The sequence below is a fragment of the Mucor mucedo genome (genome assembly GCF_025094135.1).
Source record: "Mucor mucedo strain NRRL 3635 chromosome Unknown EV154scaffold_49, whole genome shotgun sequence".
Taxonomy (NCBI): Eukaryota; Fungi; Mucoromycota; class Mucoromycetes; order Mucorales; family Mucoraceae; genus Mucor; species Mucor mucedo.
The window spans coordinates 193,335-215,674 of NW_026252333.1; the positions used below are offsets into that span (position 1 = coordinate 193,335).

Consider the following 22,340-nt stretch of genomic DNA (forward strand, 5'->3'; position numbering starts at 1 on the left):
CCATTTGCATCTGAAGGGTAAAAGTTGTAAATTGTGTTGCAAGCAGAAATTCCCAAACTTGGCTGGTTTCCAGCTATGGTAAAAGTCGTGCCAACGGAGACTGGTATCTAATAAAAATTATTTAGCCAAATGTCAACATACTACAACGTCATATCCAAGATAAAAGGTGTATTTACATTAATGATCAAGTTCTCTGGGAAAGACAAATCTCTAGGACCGTTCCAGTTACCTACGCCGTTGATCATATGATTTGGATAAGACAGCTTTCCTGGATACAGATTACAATTGAAGTTGTTGCAGGTATTTAAAGTCATGACATCAAAATGTCCTATTTTGGGACCCAGCCTAACAAAAACATCGTTTTCATCCAGCTTAAGATTAGGTTCTAATGCTGCAAACTTTTGGGAGGCATAGACGGAATTGATGTAGGCTCTTTCGAAATCGAATAGACCAGTACCTCTATCCGTAACTATTGGACAGTTAGAGTTTAGTTCCTGAATTTTCGAAGTATCAGTTCCGTATGGAAGGAATATAGCGCCATGGACACGGGCACTGGCGCCATTATAAGAACCTTCCACAACAAGACCATAGCCATCAAAATTGTGCTCAATATCACTGCAATTTACAGCACCGTTCGCATTAATTGTGTAAACACTACCCGAAAAAGTTCCTCGAACAGCAAGAGGTCCCAGGATATCTTGTCCATTCCTTGTAGTAAAATCACCAAAGAAAATCCCAGAAAATCTAGTGAACTAAAAAAAATATTTATTTAGCATATGAGTGCTATGTTTAAAAATAAAGGATTGCTCTTAATTACCATTTTAGAGGTAAGAGAATTATCGCAGGTTGTTGCATCGTCAGCACGACTCTTCAGTCGATGGTTAGTTTTTCCTTTATGACTACCGAATATGTAATCATAACTGTCATGTATAAAAGACGATTCGCCAAATGCGTACAATGCAGATATACTACTCAGAAAAATTACAATGGTGTGAACTTTCATAAAATTAGTCTTTAATGTTTGGTCAACTATAATTTTAATGCATTTTATATATGTCTATTCCGGGATATTACAGTAGCGTCGGCGTAAATGTTAGACTCCTATTTCTACTAATTATTTATGAAACTATGCTTGAATGAACATTCTTCATAAAGCATGCTCCGAGAATTAAAGAAAATTACTATAGCTTTGTACATAATTTGATGACACACACACCACGACTCTTAACTTGGTCGTTTCTATTTAACTTTATAATCCGTTATTTGTGAATAGAAATGATGAATCCATTCAATATTTTACTAAGTTTTGTAAGACATAAACTCCCTTGGTAAAATAGTATCTTTCCAATTTTCACTCAAAAAGTGTTACAATTTCTTGGGTTCTGTAAGACCACTTATACATCTTTACCAGCTTTCGTTTATTTTAAGTATGTGCCGTAATCATAGTTTTCTTGATAAATCACTTTTGACTACTTACATTTTATAGTCTAAATTTCCACGAAAGAGAGTAATGAGGAGAGAAGGTGGTATTATAATTCGCACTTTGTATACATACTTTGTTAGTGTAGCATGAGAGAATTGTCATGCAGCACTTTAACAGCCGACTTTCGTTTTTAAATGACTTCAAAACCCCATATTCAAATAATTTATGTGCTTGCTATAAAATCTCTCGTCGTTATTGAGTAAAGAAGTAGCCGGAGCATAAAAAAATAATTAAAGCGTTGATAGAATTGATGTTATGATTTCATTCTTAATTTACAGAGCATTTGGATTGATTACATAAAAAGATGCGGCCTTATTTAAAATTTTACTAAATGCTCCCAGAAATTTGGTAAATGACATTTTTTTTTTCTCGTATATAATCTATTTACAAGCATTCTTCAGATCATTCGTCATTTTTTATTAGATTGTAGATGCTTTTCAATAACGCCCAAATGGGATACAAAAAGTTCTAATATTTCACTTATTTTCCAGTGAAAAATCAAGTTCCATAATTATCAGAAATTGAAAGTGAATATAAAGTTCTGATTACCACTTAATGGATTCAGATACTACATTTTAGTGAGCCACCATAGGCTGATGTACCGCCGACATTTTATGTCCTCTTCAGAATAGAAATAGGGATTAAATGTAATGATGAGAGCGTAATAAGCTGATAACCATAATCATTATAATTATTGCAAGTACTGTTTGTAAATACCCTTCTCTTTATCCCCGTCATCATCGCCGCCGTGCTTATAGCCTTTATGCTTACTGCTTTTGACATATTTTCCTTTTTTATGTGTACCATACCAAGTATATCCTGTTTAATTATTGTGATCTATATACTGCACACACATAAAAACTTGTAGGATGTACATTGGCTGTTAGATCTATTAGTTGTTTTGTAAAACACAATGCGTAGGGTGGCTTCTGGCCGAAGAGTTATAATAATTGCATCCGATGAGCTTATAGCAGTTATAATACTTTCGTATGTAACAGTAGTAGTAGGAATATTAGATAATAATTATTACCAATGATTGTATTGCTAGTCTCTTCACTGATTTGGTGACATATGTATTTCGAAGTATCGCTTCCGTATGGAAGAGATTCAATTCTTACTCCTTACAACAGAATAAATATAGCAGAAGAAAACAAGCTGTTTATTATTGAAAAAAAAGTATTGCAATTATGAATGAGGTCGCGAGTAATAAGAGTGATAAAGGTCAATATTGGTCAAGTACTCCACCCAATTGTTAAAGACCAATAAATGATTTTACAAGTAATATCAAAATTAACAAAGTATTCCGGTTGCTATGAAGTAATTGATATACCATAAAAGAAAGTAGGAGTAATGGTCTAAGTTGTGGACCTGTTCCTGAGTAGCAAAGATTATAAAAGGGCAATTTCTTTGGCTGGGAAAGTGAGGTTTTTAAACTAGAATTATGTCATTCGGGGGTCAGGACTGCGTTTGTACAGTATTGAACACTACAGCAAGCTTGCTGATTTTATGAAAGAAATTCCGACTGAGAGCAGATTCTTGGACGAATTCAGCCAAATAGTACCATACTATCCAGCATCTCATCATGAGTGATATTTTACTGGCAATGGTGATAGATCATCTGTGATATTAGAAATAGTAGTTTCAACTTCCCTCTGGTTTTTGGCACTCCTTTATTTGATGAGGTCCGCAGATAAATCTAAACTTTCTGTTGCTTTTACGTGTTTATCCGTTTTGTATCTGTTTTTTATTTGCAATCCGTGTTCATATCTACGCTATTTAATAAGCTGCATAATGTTCACCCCATTATTATTGGCACACAGTATTGTCGAATCACTGATAAACAATTACTAATTTCAACATTATAGATCTATGTAAGCCTGCGGCTCTGATGTATATTTGAGTGGAGCAATAAGTGCAAATGGTTATTTTTATGCATTTCTATTATTGGTAAAGGCTCAAACATGAAATGGCTGATTAAATAATCAATTATTATATCATGCTGACATAAAACCCAGCTCTTATTTATCAGTCTATAAATAAAACTTGTTCGCACATTTTTTTCTTCCCTTTTTCTTTACGAATGTATTCGTCAATAGCACTCTCTTTTAAAAGAGAGTAACAAGTATTGCAAAAAGGTTGGTTAATAATGACTTTTATTATTCAAGAAAACGCTAAACTAACAAACAAAAAAACCTGCTTCTTTTATAAATGAAAAGGCGCGCTCTGCTTTTTTTTGCGAAGAATCAGTGATATTACTGCTGCGGCTAGTCAACGCTTTACGATGGAGAACCCCCCAAGTTGGGGTTTCAGCTTTAAGCCGAAACTTCTGTAGGTCACATAAATTATATTGTAATTTTGATCGCATATATTAACAAAAAACACAATCATAGGCATCGTTCTGGGAACTTGGAAACTTCACGTGACAGGGACGTAAAATCTTTACGACAAACGTGTAGAGTTTACCTCGTTTAAACGCCTACCTCAAAAGCTGTCATCATTTACCCAGTCGACCAAAGTGGGTAATTGGTGACATTTCTGCAAATCAGTGCACTTCACAGTTCGCTGTTCAACGACTACGGAAAAACACGTTCGTGTCAAGAACAGCTGGAGAGGATGCCTTATTATAACTGATCCTGAAAAAGTCAATTGACAGGAGCTGCTAGAGAAAGGGAAGACAGCTTACGAAAACATAGCTGAGCAACCAATAGGAATCCAACAAAGTTTTTCTATTCGGGAAAGCTACCAAAAGAAGAATGATGAGGTTGCGGGTATGTTATACAAACGACCAGCGGAAGATGAACTCGAAAAGGTACTTCATGGATATATCTTTCAATTATTTAATCAGCTAATATACATGTTCTAAATCGTCAATAGGAAGGAAAAGGAAAAAAGGCTAGATCATCAATAAACATTGAACAATCTGAGCCAGAAATCCCAGTCGAATTGATCAATAGTTCCCAAAAGTCTCAGGTGTCAAGCGTTCCATTCTTGGACGTTGCTTATGACGATAGTGAATACGACAGCACGTACAGAGACAGTCAATCATTAAAAGAATCAGAAAGCTCTTCCTACAGCATTAAAGGCTACATATGGACTTTGACTTTAAGCGAGTTAGATATTGTATTTTTTGGCAAAAAGGAAATGACAACAACCAATCTACTCATAAAGACAAAATACGACAATACGCATATCGAGGCAATGAATAAAACCATCAAACCAACTGACATGGATAGACGGCTTTCTCTTTCTGCTTTGTTTGATTGCTTCAAACCAACGAAGGTATTAGAACAGTACGTAGGCCCTGTTTCAAAACTGCCACACAGCATAATCAGCTGCATCAAGGCAATGGAAAAATCCATGGATAACGACGAAGTAATGGAAATAGGAGGAGATAAGTTCAGCACCGTCGAAAAGAACTTGCCCTTCTTCATATTACGTCGGATGTATATATTTAATTTATTAATAGAATTATCAAGTGTATGGCATTCGAGAATGTTGGAGGTGCTATGCCTATCTTTTCTTTTGCCTTTGGTTCTGTGTTCGTTGGACATGCTGTTTTGAATTGGGTTTTCCATATAGTAGCCCATCTCGATGGTAATGCTTCACAATAGATTATTTAAACACAAATCTGAGTGTTTTTATGCTGACTTAGAGTTGTATACAGGGATTTTACGACTTGGGTTAATAAACAAAAAAATGCCCGAGACTGATTCTTCGCGGCCCGACATGGTTTTCCGCACGAAGTCTTTGAAAATAGGGCAATCAACACACCCAAAGCATCTGTCGACCTTGCTCGAACCAGGGTGCTTGAGACTTGCAAGAGACAGTTGCATCTAATGTTGAAGGTTGCCAAATCATTGAAGGAAGCAGTGCTAATTATAGTCTGCGCACAGCCATTTACAGGTGACTTTTGGTGTACTAATGTATGGTAAAATAAAACAGGAAAAATTAAATAAAAAAGGCTAACTTGATCGATTTAGGTCTTTCGTATAAATTATACATGGTCACATTTAACGATGGGTATTACCCTTACGAAAGAATTTCTGTTGGTTTGATGCCTACGTCGTTTGCAACTTTCAAGTGTACGGAAAAGATGTTGATGGATTTGTGCCAACTGAAAGTAAATGATCAATCTATCATACCATTACATTAGTACTAATTGCTATTTGTAGAAATCCATAAATCTTTCTTTGAGGTTGGAAAGCACCAATGCTGCCATCCTTTTTCAGGGGTTAGCTCATTCGGCAGATGAGCTGTTACACACTCCTTAGCTGTGGTTGATGAAAACCAGCTTCTACCCACCGTATCTTATACTATGATTTTTCGCCTGAAACATCAGTCAAGTTTTTTTTTATATTCTAATAAATCATTGCATTTAGCCCAAAACCCTTTATTTTATCACATTTATTTTATACTACAAGGCCAATTTCTCCATTTGCTTATGACGGACACACAATGATGGCCTTTTTTTTGGCATATATTTTTGTGTGCGCGTGTGACACCATCCTTTTATTCATGTGGTCTCTTCACTGTCACATATAGCTTGTAAACATCATGCAATTGACTGATGGACTACCGGATTGCCCAAAAAAAGTAAGAAAATATTCCAGTCCCATCAGCATATCTTTTTGTTTTATTTGTTTTTTCAATAATAAAATTATTGTTACTGAATGAACATGACTGCCCTTAGTAACGATGAAAATGAGGTAGTAATCCAGTAACATGACGCATTACAATCTTTTTCTAATGAGCCGCATGGTAAAAGACGACAACTTAGATGTCGAACGAAACGTGATTGAAGTAAAACTCAGTAACTGGGTACACTTGAAGAAGCACAAAGATGTTTGGGTGGTGGGAAATAAAAGGTGCCAGATATACAGAATGTGTACTACCTTATGGATTTCGTTGCTTCAGGAACGAGCCTTAAAGTAGCCTGTGGAAATGCTATGATCTTATTGACAGAAAGAAGAGAGTAGGAGTAAAATAATCATTGCTTAAAGGTGAAAAGCAGCATCGCGCTGAGTAAGAGCATCAATAAATGGTAAGGTTCTGAGATTGAAAAACCTGTCAATGGGGTCGATCGGCGTTCCCATCAATCAATGAGAGCGATTTGTGATTTATCAATGAAAAGATTCAAACATCTTTCTTTTTTAAAAATAATACATGGATGTGTTTCCTTGGAGAGGTCAGCAGATGAGGTTATAAACTATAAGCAAAAAAAAAAAGCGTGATTTTATGGATGAAGCTGGGTTCTACCATTTCGCCATAGACGTTGGTCTAATGAAAGGTATTTCGGTTTGAAGCAATTGCAGCTATCTTCTGTCTGAAGAATTTTGATGATTCGCTTGTGGGTAATTTCAATTGATTTGTCAACAAGAAAGTGCACACCACTCCTTGATGACAAGGAAGTTCAAAGTTCAATGGTCCGGCAAAAACGAGATCCAAGTACTTTTTTTTTTTTTTTTTTTATACAAATAGGACGAGTTTTGGTGTCTAAGAATAGATTTCTAGCTGTTACCTTGTATTCAATAGAAAATGTAAATAAGTCAGCTTCCATTCGAGAATAGAGGCTACAAATGGTGTTTGTTTACCTCCTTACTCTTCCAAACTTTAATTCAAGAGTTTCGAGTTTAAGGTAAAGGCAGTAGAATTCAAACAAAATCCATTGCGATCCAGGTAATATTTTGGCTTCTTGGGAGAATGGAGGATTACCTTACATGTCTGTCATGATTGGATCTGTCATTGGGGGGGGGGTAGATTTCTCAACGTATCAGTATAGAGAAAAATTATCGTTTTTATTTAAAAAAAAAAAAACTTTAGGCTAGAAAAATAGCGTTTACTTTTTGAAGAAATTAGTTCCTTTTTAGAAAATGAGGTGTAAAAAAAAAAAAAAAAAAAAAAAAAAAAATCCTGTACATTGGTACACGAAGAGTGTCCATGTCATGTCTCAAGGTTTTTGATTTTTCTTCCTTATTTGAACCCTGAAAGGTAAAACAAGTCACGGTCCAAAGGCCAGAAAAAAAAAGTTTTTTTTTTTTATTGTTGGGTGAAATATAAAAAAAAATGAATTTGTTCAAATTCACTCGTTTCTTTTCTTTTAGTACACCTAGAATAATAAAAATGGCTGCACCTCTCACTCACCCTTGTATCGTTGACGGTTGGTTCATGGAAAAGTCCACCATGTGGCCCGGACAAGGTAACAATGGAAACAAGATAGCTTTTTTGACGTGTCTGACGTTTTAACGTTTCCCCATAATAATAGCCATGTCTCTCAAGGTCGAAGAAATTCTTCACGTTGAAAAGTCCAAGTACCAAGATGTCCTTGTTTTCCAATCATCCAACTACGGTAACGTTTTGGTTCTTGATAACGTTATTCAAGCTACTGAGCGTGATGAATTCTCGTAAGTGTTGATACGGTTTAAGGATTAAAATAAGTTTATTTGATAATTAACAGATTGAAACTATTAGCTACCAAGAAATGATCACCCATCTTGCCATGAACTCTCACCCTTGTCCCAAGAAGGTAATAAGAGATGAAAAGAGATAAAGAGAGAAAGAGAGAAAGAGAGAAAAAAATAACCCAATGGAAAAATAGGTTCTTGTGATTGGTGGTGGTGATGGTGGTGTCCTCCGTGAAGTTGTCAAGCACGAGTGTGTTGAAGAAGCTACTCTTGTTGATATTGATGAGGCCGTTCCTCGTGTTTCCAAGAAGTACCTTCCCAACATGGCTGTTGGTTTCGAACACCCTAAGGTTAAGGTTCACATTGGTGATGGTTTCGAGTTCTTGAAGGATAAGGTCAACCAATACGATGTTATCATTACTGATTCCTCTGATCCCGATGGTCCCGCTGAGTCTCTTTTCGGTCCTGATTTCTTCCAACTCTTAAAGAACGCTCTTACCGAAAAGGGTGTCTTCTCCACTCAAGGTGAATGTATGTGGCTCCATCTTCCTCTCATCAGAAAGGTCAAGGACTTCTGTAAGAACCTCTACCCTCAAGTTGAGTATGCTTACACCAGTATCCCCACTTACCCCAGTGGTCAAATTGGTCACATCATGTGCTCCAAGGATGCTGACGCTAACCTCAGAGAACCCCTCCGTAGCTTCACCAAGGAACAAGAGGATAAGCTCTGTCGTTACTACAACTCTGATGTTCACAAGGCTGCTTTCGTCTTGCCTCAATTCGCCAAGAAGGCTTTGTACGAATAAATTTTTTTCTTTTTCTCTTTGATGATTTAAATAATAAACAAATTGCATATACATCTTATTCCCTACGCATCCTTCATTTATTTACAATTACTCTCATTGACTCAATTATGACACGGGTCAACTTTATGGATGGTAAAATTCTAAACGATCTAATCTTAACGCTAGTAGATCTTGCCATGACCAACTATAGTTCAAGAGACCTAAAACAGACGAACGCAGGGAAACAAAGAAAACCCATTGAAGCGGGACGTCAAGTTTATGCAAGAGTCATAAAATAAGGGTAACTATACGGACACCGTTTTTTTTGGTGTAAAAAATATTTAGGGACACCGTTTGTTTGTCCGGCCCGGATTTGTTTTTTTTTTTTTTTTTGCACTATAAAATAATTTCAGGGACACACCGTATTTTTTTACGGACACCGTTTTTTACTTATTAAGAAAATCTCACTATGAACGAAATGACTGAACAAGACATCAACGATAAGGAATTGCTAATTCAAGCACTTCTTTCCGAGTTCAGTAACGATGTTGAAATTAACGATGGCTTCGAGCAAACATTAGAAAATGAGAACGTTAAACACGAAAATCCCGGCAAAAACGCTCTCTTGAACGAGTTTGACTGGGACTCCATCAGTGTCGCAGAGAATGCAGCAGAAGATCACGAGGAAAATTACCTGACTGACTTTCCGGTACCGTCTTTTGAGGAGACTGTTGGTAGTAGCGAAGCTGTCGTAAGTATGAAGGAGGCTTTTGGAAAGGAGTTTCCTGGAAGCAAAAAATTCGCTGACAAGCAGTCGGCCAAATACGAGATCCAAGAGTTTTGTAAGTCTCAGAACATGCCTTTTGAGACACTCAGAAGCGATAAAGTTTACATGAAACTGGTATGCAAGCATTTTGGCGAATACAGCAACACCAGAGGCGAAGAAAGTACGTATGCATTGAGTGAATGGCTGGTCTAGTTTGATTAAAAAAGTGAAATAGAAGACAATAATGATGGGGAGGGTGTCTTGAAAAGGACTAATCGTAAGACTGTTAAGGTTGGATGTACGGCTTTTATTCACATCAAGTTGGATACCAAAGACGTGAACAATCGCTGGTATATTAACAAGGCTTGTTTTGACCACACGCACCCAGTTAGCAACAACCGCCAAATGTATCATGTTAACAGGAAATTGGAAGCAGATGATCAAGAATTTGCAATCAAGATGATGCAAAGCGGAAGCACTCCCAGTGCAATTTTGGAGGTAAGGAAGTTGATAGTAAAAGTAGGATGTGGTAAGAAGCTAGCATTATTTGTGATCTAGTTTTTTTTTGAATAAAGACATATTATACGCACACTTTAAAAACATTCTCAAAAGACATTAGCAGTATAGTTTTTCTTAAAATAAATCGTTTTGTTTGTAGATGTTGAAAACAAGAGATGTTTGCAACGTTAATGGGATTGACCTTACGAATATCCAACAACGTTTCTGTAGAGACGACAGCATTTTCATTTGGAATTTTATAAGACACATCGAAACAACAAACCACCATGTTAGATATTTTTGGGCAGAATATCATGTCAATGCTCTGATGCACATGGGCAATCGAACATCCAACAGAGTTGAGGCAACTCATACAAACATCCAGCGTCACACGCATACATCTTCTGGAAGTATAGCTATTGTAACAAGTAAAATCAGCCCTTGGACCCAGAAACGGGTAAGTATTATTTATTGTATTCTTTCAATCGAGACTCACTGAAAATAATTAATGTAATAAAGGAGGAATACCGCGACTTGCAGTCCACGAGAGAGAGGCGTTGACACAGTAGACAGGTTTACTTGATTTGGTTATCATGACGAAAGTCAGTCAACTTCAAATGAATATCACCAACTTTGCTCTTGAGAGTATAAAGTCCGAATTGGTAGAGTTGAGACTGGCCAGCGAAAATCCAAATCATAAGAGCCATGCACTTCCAGGAAAACAGACTTGCCTGTGTTCTTTAAGAAGAAATTACAATCTTCCGTGCAGACACTTGTTGGTAAAGCTACTCTCGGATAACAACGGCGTTGTGCCTTTTAAGGCAATTTCAAAAAGATGGAGAATCCATTATATTGACGGAAGTGGTAAGTACTCTTTAATGGGGTTTATATTTAAATTAAATTCTAATATTTATTAATAGTGGTGTTCTCAGTTGCCACCATCGCTGAGATAACGAAAGAAGCCAGTGAGAAAACAAAATCCGTTGACGAATCGGGCGCCTACCAAAGCCGTCTAATGATCCGTTTTGAAAAATTCTCTCTGTTGTTGAAGACGGTCAGCAGTCAGCAAGAGAAGGAAATTATGATGAAGCGTATTGATGACTTGTACGATGCTCTTGTTTGCAAGTCATCAATTGAAACCGCACGTCCTCCTGCCACTGTGGTATCCCAGAAAGGCCACCCAAAAAGCACTAAGAGAGAAAAGCTGGGACTAGAGCACGAGGACGATGCCATTAAGCAAGAAAACAAGAAGCGCAAGGCTGATATCGTAGATAGCTCACCAAAAATAAAGCAGATAAAAAAAATACGAAGCAGCAGACAAAAGCCAGGAAAATGTTCCTTCAAACGTGGTAAAAGAAATTTCTTTAAAGTAAGTATTTTATTTTACATGTTAAAGCATTCAAAACTGACTTTTTACGGTATTTTAAAAGATACAACGGCACAACCATCCAAACTCTGGACAATAATCCTGCTTTATTTAAACAGTTAGATTTATTAGATGCCAATCAAGCTTTAGCTTTGATTGATCCTCAAGGTGAAGATAATTGTTGATTTCGAGCAATCAGCCTTGCACTGTTTGGACATGAAGAAGGTTCGATTCAAGTCAAAAAATTCATACTCAACACTCTTCGGTCTTATCGAAATGTTTATGAAACCATGCAACTAGACATGGACTATTTGGAAAGGAAACTTAATGCTTCAAAATCCCCATGTTAAGACCCGGAGGACCATTATATGTGGTTTGACACCATCGGTTGCCCGCAACTAGTTGCAGATACAATGAAACGTCCCGTGGTTCTTTTGAATTCTTCTCCAAGAATCTTTAAAACGACCGGTATTGAACGTGATCTTGACGGTAGTATCGTTTACAACAAATACCGACAGACTTTTGTCCCTTTCTTTGAGTTGGACACCTAATACTTGGCTGATCCAATTTTTTTTTTAACAAGCTCGCATTTCTATTTTCTGGATCGCCAAACCAACGTAAAGAGCAAAAAACCCATCGACTATGAACATTGGCCCCAAGTAAGCCCTCTTCATAAAATAGTTGTAAGAACGCACAGAGATATTTGCACAAGTGATTTCTCTGAGTTTTATCAAGACACTTAAGACCATTTTCATTCTTTCCTACTCGATATATATTAACCCCAATAAAAATTTTATCTTTTTCAAATATAAAATGAACTAGTATCTCTAAAACCGGCGCTATCAGTAAAAAAAAAAAAGGTGTCCGTAAAAAAAACGGTGTCCCTAAAATTATTTTATAGTGCAAAAAAAAAAAAAAAAAAAAAAAAAATAGGCGGTGATAAATGGTGAAACCCAAATATATAAATGCTTATTAGTCCGGGTAACTGTTTCTATTAAGAGACCAATTCATACTGAAAGAAAAAATGACTCAAGTTATTCCCCGTACCCTTAATAAAATACAATCATATAGCTATTCTAATTCGCAGCTAAATTCAAAAAAAAGTATGATACATAAATCATCCTAACATTGGGCGGGGGGGGAGGACTCTGAAGTCCTGCGGTATATGTAGTAGCTTAAACGAAAATGTTTTCGATCATCATTGATACGGTGTAGCCCCTCAACACTTGAAGAACGATGAATTCTCAGGTCGAGTATACTAGTAATCTCACACTATGGTATTATCACTGGGGGGGGGGAGAGCAAGAAGAGATAAATCTCTAATTACAACTCTGCAAGTTGGTAACTAAACATCTTGATGCCTGCCATTCATTCATTTACGGTGCGTTTACTCTCAATTGAACACTTTTTTGAAGTTCTATTGGTCAATTTTTTGAACTTGATTTGATCACTTTTCGAGCCTCACTTGCTCAGGCGAGTAAGGATGGAGGTACACTGGGGTATAGCCTGTCTGTTAATGATTATATAATCAATCAATTCGGCGATGTGGATGGTAGCATTATCCATGACAATGAAATAACCTCTAATTTCAAGAAACTCATCCATAATATCCATATGTAGTATTGTTTAAAAAAGATAGATCTGTGGTACCTTTAGGAACAGATAACCTATCCTGAGACGACTTTCTCACTTCGTAGCTCCTACTACTTTTTTTCCTCTTAACATTTCCAGACTCTCTCATACTTAAGTTTGACAGCACGGATAGCCGAGATAGCATCAATAACAGCGTGAGAGACTCCTTCTAGCTGAATGTGTTGTGAAAATGACGATCACTGAGTCAGTTTTTGATTTTTTTCAAAAAAAAGCAAAAAAAAAAGCAAAACGCACTGTACACAGAAAGGTTTAAAGCTCATTTTTTTTAAAAATTTACGTTTTTATTAAAAGCAGTATCCATAAACGAAGCAATTTTTAACGAATCAGCCCGTTTGGGCCGATTGGAGTGATTTCTACTTGTTAATAGAAGTTGTTCTTTTGCTACTTTGTTGACACATTGTCAAGACAGACTTCCAGTCTTGATATTACGAACCGAATAGGTTTGTCTGATTTAGCTGCTGCCAAACAACTTCTGTAGTAACATAGCAGAATTATTTCTCATTACACAACTTTTTTTTTGTATTGACATTGAGTTTATTCATTACACGATTTGAAACAAGTAAAGATTAAATTGAATTTAAACAAGTATATTATTTTTTAATAAGGGTATTTTGATAAGCGGTATGAATATTTATTATATGTTTTTCGTTATTTTTGCTTTTTCTTCCTTCGACTTAAGCTTCAATATCTTCTTCCTCACCGTCTCTTCTTCTCTTTCTTTTACTTGCTTCGACACTGAAACAAGGTAACAACAACAGATCTTTCACTGGTTCTATTTTTTTTACGTCGGCACTCTCTTTTCTTACAAGCTTATTACTCTCCTCCATAATTAGCCTTCCTTGATAGACAACCTTTAATATTGCGAGGAGCTGATTAGATATGTCATCAACCTCCTCAGGTAAATCAATTGAGCTCAAAGTGGTAATTCTTGTTACGTGCCCTGCCGGTGAATCACAGAGAACCATGGTAAATTTGGTTTCTAAATAAAGAAAATTCATCATTAGCAAAGGGGTAAGGGACGATGTCGCAATTCCAAATCTTTACTTACCATACATCAAATAGCCGACAAGAGTTAATTGACGAATTGAACTAGGCGCCGCTCTGTATAAACTATACATCATATCTTTCAAGACTTTTTCCATTTTAAATGAACCGTCGTAGAGCTGCTTTGTATCATCGTCAAAGCGACCACACTCACAGCAGCCATACTCCAATCTTTGGCGAGTAAAGAGCATATCGACTTTTCTTCCCGTAAACTTTCTCTCCATTTTATCTTTAGCTGCTAATGTTCTACCAAGATTTCTACTAACACAAGAAGATTTACTTGATTTCTCACCTCTAAATTATTGGAAACAGAACCAATTTTATTAGTAATTAGAATTTTGGAATGAAACTGAAGGTTGTACTTTACCCGATGCAATCTATTTTAGAATCGTCTAGAACGGTGTCGAGAAAAAACCAAATTCTGCGAAGCATATCGCCCTCAGTTTGATGGTTGAGCGGCAATTTTTGATATTTAAAAAGCTTGATATAATCAAGCACTGTATCCTTAGCCCATTCACAAGCAGTGGAATCAAATTCTTGTTTCAAATACTGCTTAAATGAGTCAGCATCCGGAAGCTTTCGAGCTTCAAGTATAAAATTATTTAATTCAGCTGGCAATTCTGGAAGCTTCTTCTCATTGTAGTTCATCATTTCAGCAATATCTTGATCACTGAAATATTTCTTCCAACTTTCGTCGCTTAAATCGAGGACGAGAGAGTGTACTGGACTAAAAAACAAGTTTATAAGTATGTTGCAATAAAAAAAACATTATTCGATAGTTACTGCTCGAAATTACAAACAAGTGCGAACTCTTCCATCTTTTTCTCTACAACCACACCAGAAGACAATTTCCACATAGAAGTTTCATTTAAGTCTTCATACAATTTTTTAATATAATCCTTGTCCTGTAAAGATAACCTTGGTTGTTTTGGAGAAGACGAGGCAGAAGAGGATGAATTTAATGATGATGAATTTAATGATGATGAATTTTTAGAAACGCTAACGGTTTCACCATTTGTAATAGGAAACGCTTCAAAAGGTTTAATGTTAGGATTAACAATACCCAGTCGCTTGTCATTAATTAACATAGAGATATTTTCCCAATTTGGTTTTGTTTTTTTCTAAAAAATAATCAGTAACAGGAACAATTTTAATTTAAACGCTAAACCTACATAGCTAATATTTGATTTAGACAGCACTTGGGCAATTCTTGAGCACCAACTTGATTTATAGATAAATAATGAAGTTTTATTATCATATGAAGATACAATGGTATCGGTCAGTTGATCAGAAACTTTTGAAACGTTAATTGGCAAACCGGCTGCGCCTAATGAATGGATGGCGGCTTCTATTTCTATGATTAAAGTTGTTAGTAAGTCGTTGCTAAGGATATTAGATTTGAGTTCTTTGGTAGTAAACACTTGCTATCATCGCTTGATTCCCAAAAGGCTTTACTTGAGGTGGGCTGTTTTGAATTCGACATTGTTAGTTCGATGGCAATAGAATAATTGTTTAGTAACGCGGTAAGAAATCCTTCACAAATAGAAAACAAGGTCACAGTGCATATCACCTTGTTACGCGATTTACTTATTTCCCAGAATCTGCAGCGGGTTCTAAAACTGTTTGATTGCTTTGTCTTAAAATCAGCAATGCTGGACACAAATATTATTGGTTCTGACAATTGAGTGACTATGAAAATAATTGGTAGGGAGTGGGAATTGATTTTTTTCAATGTCCTTATCCTCTGCTTGTTCGATGAGTAGAGAAGCCTCAGTGTGTTGAATGTGGATGGCAGTAATGTCGACTTGGAACGGTATATCTCGAAAGATTTCCTTTAAGTGGTACAGCCAAATTGAATAAATAGCCGAGCCTAGCAATTGTGTGAAATTGCAGTGGAATAAGGTGGTGATTGTGCCTTGAAATTTTAATTGGAAAATTTTTGGGTAATGATTGATTGTTGCTCAGACTTGGATGGATCTTGGAGCTGGTTGAAAAGGACTAGCATAGAGACCCATACGGACCATCATTGAGGGCAAATAATGAAAACATGTTCTGCGTTGGCAATGATATCCGGACATTAAGTCACAATTTGGGTAGAGATGAACATCGGGGAGTATTCGATGGAGAAACGCTTTGACAGGAAGTTTGTTAATTAAACGATACCATCTGTTACGCACTATTGGATGTAAGCCAGTTTTTCCAGAATTTTGTCCAGACTGTAGTTGTTGGGTAGCTGTTGGGTAGCTGTTGGGTGGGGTTGAAGGAGTGAATTATCCTTGCAGTTTTAACAATGTTCGGCCGCACTAAAGTAAATTTATTTTTTAGCTAATTATACGCGCACCATACTTTTCGCTGGCGCACCTTACTTTTTTTCGCACACCACACTTTTTTTTGCTTCATTCTTTTTCGTTTAAGCTTTTATTTTGAAATGAATTCAAACGATTCACACCAATCTTTGAGTGAAAGCCAATTGTTAATCAACAGCCTTTTGTCTGTAATTTACCCCGCTGAAGAAGTTAAAGATAGTTTCGAGGAGATCTTCGATAAACAAAACGATGAACAACACACTTTAATTCTACTATTGAACAAATTATCTAATAAAAGGCCTAAAAGCAGTATCAAAGTATTTTACCTTGTTTTTATTTTTTTTATTTATTTTTATTTATTTTTATTTTATTGTCCAATACCTCACAATCAGTTTATTAGAATAGTATTGGTTGATAAAGTATGATTTACCTCCGTAATTGTATTGATGGCTATCTGGAAAGTTGATGACAAAATACTTACTGATAATTCAATTAAAGAATTAAAAAGGTCCAAGTGTTTCAGTCAATACGCTTGTGTTAAACACATGAAAATATTTCAAAATATTTAATTGGAGTTAAGAAACAAAATGATAGTAATAGGATTTAATACTTTTACAAAACCATTTCCTGATACTGTTTATTTGCAGTAACAAGGAAATAGAAACTTGCATTAAGAAAGTTTATTAAAATAAGGGTTCTTTTCCAGAGGAAAGAGGTTTATTTTCATGGGGCAAATTGTCAACAGACACAAGCTATTACACTTAAACCTGTTAGTAAATAAAATAAAAGATTTCATTATTGCACTTGTTTAATAAAAAAAAAAGGAGAGAGACCAACACATTCTCAAACCAAACAGGTCTTGGCTTGTCATCGGGTCTACAAAGCACAAGTACAAGATGCGGGACGTGGGCAGACCATACATGTACAAGACCTGTAAACTTCACAAAGATGCGGGACGTAAGCTGACCATGCAACCAATGTTGATGATTAGAATATGAAAAACCTCTGTAGATTTCACAATTCCTGGTGAAAGTCAAAAAACAACCTGACGTCATCTTTTTCTGGAGGTGCTGTAAAAATCTTTAAATTATTTCCAGAACAACCCATGATGTTGTCGCAGGTTTCTTTCGCTTTTTTTTTCTTCTTAGTCACCTGTTAATCGTGTAAAAGCTACCAGGCGCTTGTCGTGTGGGATGTATCGTAATACACTTGGCTGCTAATTGTTAATCGTGTAAAAGCTACCAGGCGCTTGTCGTTTGGGATGTGTCGTAATACAATTAGCTTCACCCATTCTTAGTCATTTGTTAATCGTGTAAAAACTACTATGCGCTTGTCGTGTGGGATGTATCGTAATACACTTGGCTGCTAATTGTTAATCGTGTAAAAGCTACCAGGCGCTTGTCGTTTGGGATGTGTCGTAATACAATTAGCTTTACCTTTTTCTTATAAAACAGTTTTTTGGGAGTAAAAGTATTTCTACCTTCACGTGGTTACTCCTGTTAGTAAAAGCTTCTATTGCTTTGAAGCTAAGAGAGATGCAATTCCTTAATTTACACACATCTGTCGTATACAGGCACTATATATTAGTTATATAAATGAATATTGAATAGTCTAGTCTTAGAATATTCTTTAATAAAATTCATTCATTATATATCTGGTTCAGTTATATATTGTTACAATAATCTATTCATTCATGCATCATTCCTTTTATATTGATTATAGCTTATATTTCGTTGTTTTGACCTCAAAAACTGTCTTTTTGAAAGTAGTTAAAGCGGTAGCAGATCTCAACACTACCGAAGAAAGCGATGTCGAAAGAAAAAAGATAAAAAAAAAGTACCCAGCCTTTATCAAGTTTTACAACTCGACTGTCACCAAGTTCGACATGACTCACAAGCATTCCATTCCTCAAGACATGACAACTTATGTTATTTAACGCAGAGAATATATTGTATTTTAGCTAGTGGTAGTAAAGATCCTGTAGCTAGTGTTATGGAAGTAGGCTCAAGAAAAACTTCATGCTGTTGCTTCGAGTTGGAATGATGAAGCTTCTTTACAAAATAAAAATCCAGCAATCAAATATCAATCAGCTTAAGCCACTTTCAACAAAATTGAATAGAAAGGTAGACACTTTTCTAAGAAGAGGAGTTAAAAGTGGAACTAAACGCTTGCAGAGTTATAAAGAGCACTTTCTGAGAAAAGTCAACAGAAAGAAATTCAAAAAAAAAAAGGATTGATAGATTTGGAAGAGAGACATCTGGTGGCCTTGGAAGCAAAAGAGAAGAAAGCTCGCATTGACTATTAAAGATTATGATGGGGCGTATGTTACTCCTACCACGGATGGTAAAAAATAATAATCCAGTTGATGAAAATCTTACTTTCCTTACTCGCCTGAGCAAGTGAAGTTCGAAAAAGTGACCAATTGGACTTCAAAAAAGTGTTCAATTGAGAGTGGACGCACTGTGTATTCGACATGACATCTACTTATATATAAGAATAAATTACTTGGGGCTATGAAACTCGTTAGAGTCAAGGATCTAGATATTGAAATCTATAGATCTAATCAAGAATTCCCTAGATCTATCCCTGATGTAACCAAGGAATCCATCGATCTGATCATGAGATCTGATCATGATGCCCAAGAAGATCTAATCATGGTAAGAAACCAAAAGAAGAAAAAGATATAAGCGGGAACGTCTTTTTTATTTACAGGTGGGCCAAAAGACGTAAAGTGCCCAACCGGTTATCGTTAGTACATAATAATAATAATAATAATAAAAAAAAGGTGTTTTGTTTGGCGTTCCCCCCTATATATAAAAAAAAAAAAAGTGTGTTGTTGTTGTCGTTGTTTTAGACGACGGTGTGTTTGATATCAGATACTTCATCCGTTTCCAAACGTTGTTCCAGGTCTGGTTGTGGACCATGCATTAATTCCAAATGTTCTCGTTGTGCTGTCTCTTTATCAAAGGTACCAATGGCGGGTTCAGGTGTAGGGAAAATGTGATAGATGGCGATACCCAAGATAATGACAACATAGGCAAAAGGATACATGACCGTGATATGATAACCAAATAAGCCAATACCAAAGATCAGACCGTAAAAGTTACTTGTCAGTAAGGAGAGGTTATAAAGAACAGCACTTCCCCAACGAAACATGATGGGAGCCAACGAGTAGAGAATACACATACAGACAGTATAGACAATGACTAAACCCACAATAGCAGGGTTTCCAGCAAACGAACTAAACTCGTTTCTTTCGAGGATCATCAATTGAATGAAATTGATAAAGGTAGCAAAGAAAGTAAACATACCAATGACTTCATACAGAGGATGTTTACGTGCCATTAGTTCTTCTCCTACATTGGAGAAACCATAGAGTGTGGCACCCAAGAGACAAAAGAGGTCACCTTTAACAGCATCGACAGCAGCATAATCTTTTCCTTCCATGACATCACTGGCGATCAACATGCCCATACCTCCCAAGGCAATCACGACACCCACGTATTGAACCCAACGATAACGGATCTTCATAAAGATGAAAGATAAGAGCATACAAACGGGTGTACTCCAGCAGTTTAAAAGCATAGCAGATAAGAGAGAGGTGTATTGGTAGGCTTTAACTACAAAATAATTACCCTCGACATCAATGGCACCCAAGATCAAATAATAAAGCCCACGACGCCTGAATTGAAGTAACCAACCTCGGATACCTCGTTTGTAAATAGCATAACTGTTATAAACTACTGCCAATGTTGCACTAGTATCTACATTTTAGAAATCTTGTTTGCATAGAAATAAGAAGAAAGAATTAACTTACTAGACGAGGAAGGTTTGGGTGGTAGGAGCAGCAAAATTATAAGAGAGACTTAATTTCGTGGTGGTTACATTAGTACCAGTGATACACAACGAAAGCACTAAAATATAAATAAATATTAATTTGGTGAAGAGGAGATCTTTTTTTTTTTATTTTACCTTGGCCCAAGATTAAGACCTTGTAAAATCGAGGATCTTTTAAGAACGCAAATCGTTCTTTTAAGGTCTTTTTTTCGAACATTGATTTGAAAAAAAAAGAAAAAAGAGTGGAGGGTTCCACTTTTTTTTTTTTTTTTTTTTAAATGATATTAAAAAATAGAATCAGAGGAAGCTTCAGAAAGATCTTTTTTTGTGCTTCCCTTTTTTTTATTATTTATTAGATCTTTTACATTTGCCTTCTTTTCTCTAATAAGAATACCTGTTTTTATATACATGTAAAAAATAAAAAGGTGGAGCTCATGTGTGTGTGTGTGTGGAGAAACATGTGAAAACGAGGGGGGGTTTCAAAAAAAAAAAAAAAAAAATGTTGTCTCAGACGTTTGACATGATGGAATAAAACAGACAACGTGTTTTTCAATTTCTCCTGTAGCTTTGTTTGACTCTCTCTCTTTTTTTATTTTCACATGGGATCAACAAGACTCACTCGCCACTTTCTTTTTTTCCCCCCATGGATTTCATTGTTTGCTTTTAAAAGACGCGTGGGAAGATTTTTTCTGGGATTTTTTTTTATTTAGCAATTAATAAGAAAAAAAAAAAAAAGAGATTGAAGGGGATAAAGAAAATTTGTACACTGAAAAGGGATTTCTTCAAAAAAAGAACCTTTCATAAAAAGAGGGGGGGGGGGGAGAATAATATTGAATTTTTTGTTATATCGTTATTTTTTAGGGGAGGGGAGGGGAGGAGTTTAGAAAAAAAAAAGAGGCTTTTTTTTTTTGCATCTTTGGGCGTAATTTTTTTTTTTTTTCAATTTTTTCATTTTTTTTTTTTTTTTTTATGGCTTACGGAATTCAGTAAGGACGGGATATATAGCTTGGAAAGCTTGATAGATTTCTTCACGCACTTTAGCACCGGTAAGGACGATTTTACCTGATACAAAGATTAACAAGACAATCTTGGGTTTGACCATACGATAGATAAGACCAGGGAACAATTCAGGTTCGTACTAAAGAAGGAAAAAATACGTAAGCAAAAAAAGGGAGAGAGAAAAAAAAAAAGAGGCTTTTTTTCTTTTCTTTCTTACAGAACTGAAATGACCATGAGAGTAAGCCAACCCTTCAAGACGAATAGGGAATTTGACATCACACGAACCCACAATATTTTGAATTTTAAAATCGGTAAATTTCGCTTGAAATCCTAATTTTTGAATAATACGTGCGTATTTACGTGCTGCCAATTTGCTATCATCTTCACTTTTGGCTCCAGTCACCACCATTTTACCTGAAGCAAAAATCAAGGCCGTAGTCTTTGGATCTCGAATACGCATAATCACAGCTGCGAAACGCTTTTGTTGTTATTGTTTGGCACATATAAAATGTGGTTTTTTTTTTTAGTTCAAAAACGAACATACAATCCCCAATAAAAAAAAAGGGGGGTGGGGGTGGGGGGGACCTCTTTTTTTTTTTTTTTTGTTCAAATTACCTTTGGATTGTACTCTGCATTACGAGCATGAAGAGCAATTGTCTTAAGATCTAAACGACAATCCAAATTCACAGTAGCCACAATATTTCTATTATTTATATTTTAGAATACAATAGAACACGGAAGAAAGAAAAAAATATATATTTAAACTTACTGTAAGGTAGGTGTGATACCCGCCACAGCATAAGGATTTGCGTCTCTACTAGGTGTGGGTGCATCAATGGGTGCAGGAGTAGAAGGAAGTGCAAAAGGAGTCGAATTGTGAAGAGGTGTTGGAATAGATGGTGTCTGCATAGCAGGTGTCGTCATCGAAGGTGTAGCAATGTTGAATCCAGACATGGTGTTTATTTTCTAATTTATATGCGCAATGTTATTTTTGTTGTTGTTGTTGTTTGTCGTTAAAAGGTGGATATACAGTGAGTGATTGAAAGGTGATATATTTAAATAAAAAAAAAAAAAAAAAAAAAAAAGTGTGAAAAAGCGGATAAAGGTGTGAAAAAGTTGAAAATTTTTTTTGCTTTTGTTCCTCATTGGGTCCTATTTATATCTTTTGCGTGTGACTTGTAAAAAAAAGAACCAATCAAATA

At 35.9% G+C, this 22,340-nt stretch overlaps 5 protein-coding genes across 5 annotated transcripts; 2 read left to right on the forward strand and 3 right to left on the reverse strand.

Moving 5' to 3' along the window:
- Positions 1-4,253: 4,253 nt before the first annotated feature.
- On the forward strand, positions 4,254-5,754 carry EV154DRAFT_563888 (uncharacterized protein; the record flags this gene model as incomplete). The annotated part of the gene is made up of 7 exons (XM_051605806.1): positions 4,254-4,292; positions 4,358-4,878; positions 4,950-5,077; positions 5,136-5,163; positions 5,241-5,398; positions 5,464-5,603; positions 5,656-5,754. 7 exons carry the CDS (start codon positions 4,254-4,256, stop codon positions 5,752-5,754), a joined length of 1,113 nt encoding a protein of 370 aa, XP_051457363.1.
- Positions 5,755-7,484: 1,730 nt separating this feature from the next.
- EV154DRAFT_510077 (spermidine synthase) lies at positions 7,485-8,951 on the forward strand. The gene is made up of 4 exons (XM_051601668.1): positions 7,485-7,679; positions 7,746-7,884; positions 7,952-8,006; positions 8,079-8,951. The coding sequence occupies exons 1-4, from the start codon at positions 7,547-7,549 to the stop codon at positions 8,688-8,690; spliced, it is 939 nt and encodes a 312-aa protein (XP_051457364.1). The 5' UTR covers positions 7,485-7,546; the 3' UTR covers positions 8,691-8,951.
- A 4,583-nt stretch (positions 8,952-13,534) lies between these two features.
- Positions 13,535-15,592, reverse strand: EV154DRAFT_510085 (uncharacterized protein). The gene is made up of 6 exons (XM_051601669.1): positions 15,422-15,592; positions 15,169-15,350; positions 14,780-15,117; positions 14,364-14,723; positions 14,001-14,290; positions 13,535-13,931 (listed from the first exon to the last, which is right to left on the reverse strand). The coding sequence occupies exons 1-6, from the start codon at positions 15,477-15,479 to the stop codon at positions 13,627-13,629; spliced, it is 1,533 nt and encodes a 510-aa protein (XP_051457365.1). The 5' UTR covers positions 15,480-15,592; the 3' UTR covers positions 13,535-13,626.
- Positions 15,593-18,986: 3,394 nt separating this feature from the next.
- EV154DRAFT_443894 (solute carrier family 35 member SLC35F1/F2/F6) lies at positions 18,987-20,363 on the reverse strand. Its single transcript, XM_051597039.1, has 3 exons — positions 20,275-20,363; positions 20,120-20,216; positions 18,987-20,059 (listed from the first exon to the last, which is right to left on the reverse strand). Exons 1-3 carry the CDS (start codon positions 20,354-20,356, stop codon positions 19,153-19,155), a joined length of 1,086 nt encoding a protein of 361 aa, XP_051457366.1. The 5' UTR covers positions 20,357-20,363; the 3' UTR covers positions 18,987-19,152.
- A 462-nt stretch (positions 20,364-20,825) lies between these two features.
- On the reverse strand, positions 20,826-22,092 carry EV154DRAFT_443898 (TATA-box-binding protein; the record flags this gene model as incomplete). The annotated part of the gene is made up of 4 exons (XM_051597040.1): positions 20,826-21,277; positions 21,356-21,616; positions 21,754-21,841; positions 21,908-22,092. The coding sequence occupies 4 exons, from the start codon at positions 22,090-22,092 to the stop codon at positions 21,107-21,109; spliced, it is 705 nt and encodes a 234-aa protein (XP_051457367.1). The 3' UTR covers positions 20,826-21,106.
- Between the last annotated feature and the right edge of the window lie 248 nt (positions 22,093-22,340).

Coding starts and splice junctions, on each gene's coding strand:
- EV154DRAFT_510077 (XM_051601668.1), top strand. CDS start 7,547: ATGAATTTGTTCAAATTCACTCGTTTCTTTTCTTTTAGTACACCTAGA. Junction 7,885..7,951: donor ACTGAGCGTGATGAATTCTC/GTAAGTGTTGAT, acceptor TGAAACTATTAG/CTACCAAGAAATGATCACCC. Junction 8,007..8,078: donor CTCACCCTTGTCCCAAGAAG/GTAATAAGAGAT, acceptor ATGGAAAAATAG/GTTCTTGTGATTGGTGGTGG.
- EV154DRAFT_510085 (XM_051601669.1), bottom strand. CDS start 15,479: ATGTCGAATTCAAAACAGCCCACCTCAAGTAAAGCCTTTTGGGAATCA. Junction 15,351..15,421: donor TTGGGAATCAAGCGATGATA/GCAAGTGTTTAC, acceptor CTTTAATCATAG/AAATAGAAGCCGCCATCCAT. Junction 13,932..14,000: donor TGTCGGCTATTTGATGTATG/GTAAGTAAAGAT, acceptor TTCTTTATTTAG/AAACCAAATTTACCATGGTT.
- EV154DRAFT_443894 (XM_051597039.1), bottom strand. CDS start 20,356: ATGTTCGAAAAAAAGACCTTAAAAGAACGATTTGCGTTCTTAAAAGAT. Junction 20,217..20,274: donor GGTCTTAATCTTGGGCCAAG/GTAAAATAAAAA, acceptor TTTATATTTTAG/TGCTTTCGTTGTGTATCACT. Junction 20,060..20,119: donor ACCCAAACCTTCCTCGTCTA/GTAAGTTAATTC, acceptor TGTAGATACTAG/TGCAACATTGGCAGTAGTTT.